The following is a 6,000-nucleotide window of genomic DNA, read 5'->3' on the forward strand; positions in this document are numbered from 1 at the left end:
TCCTTGAATAGATGGGTTGGTGATAATTATACCTTGGGCTTTTAGACAGGTAACCTTTTTAAAAATAACTTAATATGTTTATAATCAAGCTGAGGAAGTTCTTAACCAGATCTGCATCAGTTGAATCTAAATTTTCCCTTTATGATTGTGAATGGAAAGAATCTTTGAGATACCATATTGAAAATACTTAGATATATTGAATGATAAGGGGCAGCTAGGGAGTGCTCTAGTGTATAGAGATCGCTGGGTCTGGAGTCAGGAAAATTCATCTTCCTGAGTTCAAATCTGGTCTCAGACACTTCGTAGCTATGTGACCCTAGGCAGGTCACTTAACCCTGTTTGCCTTAGTTTCCTCATCTATAAAATGAGCCAGAGAAGGAAATGGCAAACCACTCTAGTATCTCTGCCAGGAAAACCCCAGATAGAGTCATGAAGAGTAAGACACAACTGAACAGGAATAAAATTGAGTAAGAAATTGTTCTTAACATGTTCAAATTCCATATCTTGAAAAGTTTCTGTTAAAGTACTCAGTGCATCTGGATGGCCGATGTCTGGTGGGGATGTTCATTTCTCCCAATATCCATGAGAGCAGGATCGAGCAAAGTGAATCCTTAAAACTTGTGGTGTTCGTGCTTACGTTGGGTTTTACATTAAAAAGAGGGTTTGATATGAGGCCCAACTCTGCTAATTCACCGAGAACTTGTGATCCTTGGGAAGCCCTTGGGCCCGGGACACAGTGTGGAGGCGCTCCCTCGGCCCCTTTTCCCACCTCACCCCCACTGCCACACTCTCACTGCCTCGGTTCCCTTTCAGCTCTGGCCATGGGCCTCTGCGTGGCCATGATCGCCTTCGTCCGCCTGCCAAGCCTCAAGGTCTCCTGCTTGCTCCTCTCGGGACTTCTGATCTACGATGTCTTCTGGGTAAGTCTCCCTTTTCTTGAAAGCACCTAACATCCCCTATGTGTGCACATGGGGCAGTCCTTCTCTGTGCCCTCCAGCTGAAATCATCCCCAGGACAGAAGTCTGGTTCTTTGAGCTTTGAGAGCTGCCTAGGCAGAAGATATGCAGAGTCCTCATTACAGCAGCTCTCATGGACTCTTGGCAAGTGGAGGCCAAAGAGAAGCAAGGTTGGAATCTGCCTTTTGATGGAGGAAGGAGAAAGTGCCTGCTGTGTGCCAAGCACTGAGAAGCGCTTCACAATGCCTTTCTCATCTGGTCTTCCCAGCAGCTCTGACAGGGAGGTCCTGTGATTCTCTCCATTTTACTTTTGAGGGCACTGAGGCAGGCAGAGCTTACACTGCTTGCTGCCAAGGGTCTGAGGGCAGGTGTGAGGCCCCGTGTTCCGTGTGCTGTGGGTCCTTAATAATTCTGAACTTCGTTCCACAGACACCCTCTTAAGGCCATGGATTTCAGTGAATAAGATTGGTTCCTTTAATGACATGTAATTTGCTAAGCTGTGAATGCCTCATCACAATACCAGCGGGTGACGGCCTGTTTGGTCACTTCATGCTTGTAGAATAAATTGCTTCCTATAATGGGTTTCACCAAAAACCATACTTTCATGGAACCAATTAGTGGCCTTAGGTGGGGCACACCTTTAGTGGTAAAGATCTAGATCCCTCAGAACACTAAGAAGTTGTTCTTGATGGAAGAGAATGGGGAAAAACTGCTGCGCCTCCTCGCACTCATAGTTCCATCTCTGTTCACAGGTCTTTTTCTCCGCCTACATCTTCAATAGCAATGTCATGGTCAAGGTGGCCACCCAACCGGCTGACAATCCCCTGGACGTCCTATCCCGGAAGCTTCACCTGGGACCAAACGTGGGCCGAGACGTTCCTCGATTGTCTCTTCCTGGAAAATTGGTCTTTCCAAGGTAGGAATGCCATGTTAAGGCTTGTAAACGTGTGCGGTTAATGCTGGCAGCACAGAATCGCCCAAAGCCAGAGGAGGCAGATATTGGCCTTCAGTGAAGTGTTTCCTCACTTGGGTTTTCTTCTCTTGCCCGTAACCATCAAGTCTCAGGTCCAGGCCCTTGCTTGTCCCCTCCAGGACACTGAGGGCATCATTCCCATTTCACAGATAAGGATCCTGCCTTAAGTACCCAAAGTAGGGAACTGGGTGCTTGATTTTAAAGGGCAGGTTTGGAAAGGGATTAGCCCCTGCCTCCTCCCTGCCCCTCCCCCTCTTCCTCCTCCATCTCCTTCTCTCCTGCAGTAGCACCTGCAGACTCTTTTTTCCCATCAGCAAACCCCCACCCCAGGGCCTGGGGCAGGGCCTAGGCCGGCATGGAATTTTGGTCTTCAGCCTAATAGGTCTCTAGGCCCATCCCAAAGGGCACAATATCAGAATTGTCTCTTCCCTCAGAGATGAGCAGAAGCCCGCATGTTGTGCTGCTCCTGAGGGGAGAGGAGAGAAGGTGGAGGGGACATCCAGTCTGGGGAGGGCCAGGGCTCCAGCCCCCGGGGGGCTCTGTTGCTCTCTAGCTCCACAGGCAGCCATTTCTCTATGCTGGGGATCGGCGATATCGTCATGCCAGGCCTCCTCTTGTGCTTTGTGCTGCGCTACGATAACTACAAGAAGCAGGCCAGCAGTGACTCATGTGGGGCGCCGGGCCCAGGGAACATCTCGGGTCGCATGCAGAAGGTCTCCTACTTCCACTGTACCCTCATTGGATACTTTGTAGGTAAGAGACTGGGGCTCAGACCTGTGGAGTCCTTCACATTCTCTCCAGAAGGACGTGGGCCTGGGTGGTCATTTACGTCCAGGGCCCTCCATGACCAGGGAACCTCTACTTAGCAGTTCTCTTTAGCACTTTCCTTGTGCCCAGGGTGACAGGCTGAACCTCCCAGCCCTAAGCTAGCTCTAACCGCTAGACTCCACCGTCGTCAGTGCTTTCTGACCTGAGCAGTGCCCGCACTGCCAGTCTAGGCCCAGCTTTCTCCCTTAACTGTCCTCTGGGAACGTGCATGCCATGACAAGGGTCCCCTGTCAGAGCAGCGAGCCAGGGACCAGCATAGCCTCTGCTGAGAGGACACAGAGGTCCAGTGTCCTGTGTCTGAGAGGAATGGGGCGTGGAGGGATGCGTTTATGGGGAGGTGTGGTCATTGTCCCTGGAAGGGAGGGATTGCACAGATTGACTGAAATCTTCCTTCAGGAGAATTCCATGGATGGCTGCTAAAAAAAAAAGAAAAGAAAAAAAGGTGCTGATTTTAGAACACTTCTGTGTCTTCCCAATCATGTCCCCCAAGTCAGTAGCAAAGTTGAACCAAAGAGATACGCTCGTTTAGCCACATCTGTAAAGTCTGCTGCTGTCTCCTTTCTCTTTGCCATGGGATGGGCTGGGGGGTGGTCGATGACTTCTGAAGTCCTTCAGGAAGTTTGCTTGATGTGATCACAGTCAGCTTGTCCATGTGAGATTTCTTCAATAAAGTTCTGTTCATTTACCTCCCCACCCCCCAGAGAAAAGCAGTACCAGGGCCTAGTGCGGTCTTATAGACTCCTCATACCAAGGACCTGCCCTGGTCCAGGCTTCAGTGCTCCCCAGGAGCCCCAAGGGAGGAATAAAGAGGGCCGCCCTTACTTCAGCAGCATCCTGGTGCACACAACACTGGTGTTCCCCAAAGTGCTGCCCAGTGGAGGAGAGGTGTATCTGGAAGTGACAGTCCTGGCAGCTCTGCCCTTACAGAGAAGATTGAGAGTAAAGGTGAAGGACTAACTTCAGCCAGAAGGGGAACCCAGGGAGCCTTCACCGCCATTCTCTCCTGTGAGGGAGGGTAGGACAGAGATTGTGTCCCCATTTTACAGATGAGGAAACTGAGACTTTGGAGGCATGAAAAGAGTCTCCCCAGGAGTCAGGGCCTGGGCCAAACTTCCCCCTCCTTCCCCCTAGCACTCAGTACCTGGTTCCCTGCCTCAGCTTCCCCGTCTGTAAAGTGAAGGGAGATATCTGTGAACCTAAGCAAGGTCACATGGTCAGTAAGTGATGGAGCATCGGACTTGAAGCCAGATTTTGTGAGCCTGAGTCAGGGATGGAGGTGAGAGTGCGACCAAGGCCAAGGCCAGGCTTGAGATGAGGATGTCAGTGAGAAGTTGAGCAGATGGCCTGGGGTGGGGCTGTCCCAAAGCTGGGCCACCCCTCACCTGTCCGCTCACCTCCTTAGGTTGAAGAAGATGGGTGACAAACCCCAACAATTTAGGATTACACCCACGTCCAGTAAAAAAATTCCTCCAGGCTTGGGCTGCTGGGTGGGTGCCCTCATAGCCTGTCTCCTCCCATAGGCCTGCTGACTGCAACGGTGGCGTCTCGCATCCATCGGGCAGCCCAGCCTGCCCTCCTCTATTTGGTACCGTTTACCTTGTTGCCGCTTCTCACGATGGCCTATTTAAAGGTGAGACCCTCAACACTGGTTTTCTGTTTCTGGCAGCCTGACATCCACACAATGTGCCTGCCTTCTTGCTTGTACCAGTGCATGCCTCCAACTGGGGATCCCAGGGCAACACTTTGAGGCTTATGTTAAAAGAAGCAACTGGTTCTCAAGCTCTAACCATCTTCTTAGTGTTTCGTATCTAAAATTTGCAAATATTCGTTTGAAACTCTGAATTTCAGGAATAGGATGAAATCTGTGTCTTGTTGGAACGTAGCTTATAGGCAGAGGGGGAGAGCCCTGACCAGAGATGTTACTGAAAACAACCTGGTGGTAACTTTCAGGTTGTGTTTGGGAAAATGTAAGAGTGTGTCTTTAAATGAAGCGTCTTTGCAATCACAAATTACAGTGAGTAAAATTTTGGTTCCAGGCACTGGATTCTTTGCAGAAGTAATTTGATGTTCTAGAGACTAGAAACAGAAAGAGATGGTGATATATTTAGCTTGTACTGCTCACAGTGGGCTGTATAATGACACCAAATCTCATCCTCCTCTAGGGTGACCTGCGCCGCATGTGGTCTGAACCTTTCCACTCCAAGACCAGCAGCTCACGGTTCCTGGAAGTATGATGGATCAGCCGGAAAGTGACCAGACCTGCTGTGGTCCTTCTTCCTTGACTCGTTGGTGGTTTTGTTTCCTCCCAGAGCGGTCCTGACCCTCAGAGGTCCTGGCCTGGGGTGCTAGTCTGACCTGACTTTGCATTGAAAAGGGGCCTGAGATTCCAGAGACCCCCTTTGGTTCCTTTCTCATGCACATATGGAATCGGAGCCACCTGGTGAAGCTTCCGTCCTCCCCTTCTCTGTTTTTATGGACCTGCCCAACTGTCCTCTTGGTGGGGGAGGCAGGACTTGGACGGTGACGAGGAAAGCCGTCCAGGGGCCATGGACCGGACCTTCTTCAGGGAAGCCTACTCTTCCCCCTTGGGACAGGGCTCCCGGGGGGGGAACTTCCTTTCAGAGACCTGAGATGACAGAACTTCTGTCACAAGAATCTTTTTTGGATTGATTAAACCCTTTCTGTGGTGTAAAATGACTTATTAAATCCACAGACACGCAGAGTGACTTCTTACAGTATACATATAAAAATTTGTTGTAATGAATTACATTTCCACCCAGGTGTTGTGTTGGCAATGAGCAAGGGCACGGTTTTTATACATGTACACGCGCGTGCGCACACACACAGCTCTATATATATGTGTGTGTGTGTGTATACATATATATATATGCACAGATGTATGTATGTATGTGTATGTATATATATATACATACACATCCATACATATGAACCCAGAGGAAGCTGTGCTGTGCTCAAGTCGCGAGCATACAGGAATGTTTGCCATGAGCTGGCGCACGGGGCGGCCTCTTCCTCCCCTCCAGCCTGGCACTGGCCACGATGCCCTCAGCGTAACAGCCGTCTGGCCCCCCGGGCCCTCTTGTTCTCCTCACAGGCCTCTCCCTGGCCTCTCCGGTTTTTTAGTCGTCTCTCCCTAAACCAGTGCATGTATCACAGCCGCGGAAGTCTTTGTGCTTTCTGATCAAGTGATGTACCGCGTGTAAATACATTTTTTTCTATTTTCTA

General features: G+C 50.2%; 1 protein-coding gene across 4 annotated transcripts in view; it reads left to right on the forward strand.

Annotated features, from left to right (window-relative positions):
* The window catches only part of SPPL3 (signal peptide peptidase like 3), a 139,435-nt gene extending 133,435 nt beyond the window's left edge, over window positions 1–6,000 (forward strand). For all 4 annotated transcript variants that reach the window (XM_072600248.1, XM_072600249.1, XM_072600251.1 and 1 more), the window contains exons 7-11: window positions 814–920; window positions 1,709–1,872; window positions 2,483–2,682; window positions 4,278–4,387; window positions 4,920–6,000. In XM_072600248.1, the coding sequence (XP_072456349.1) occupies window positions 814–920; window positions 1,709–1,872; window positions 2,483–2,682; window positions 4,278–4,387; window positions 4,920–4,991 (653 nt within the window). In that variant the 3' untranslated portion in view covers window positions 4,992–6,000. The remainder of the gene's footprint in view (window positions 1–813; window positions 921–1,708; window positions 1,873–2,482; window positions 2,683–4,277; window positions 4,388–4,919) is intronic.

The sequence above is a fragment of the Notamacropus eugenii genome, chromosome 4 (assembly GCF_028372415.1).
Source record: "Notamacropus eugenii isolate mMacEug1 chromosome 4, mMacEug1.pri_v2, whole genome shotgun sequence".
NCBI classification, from domain to species: Eukaryota; Metazoa; Chordata; class Mammalia; order Diprotodontia; family Macropodidae; genus Notamacropus; species Notamacropus eugenii.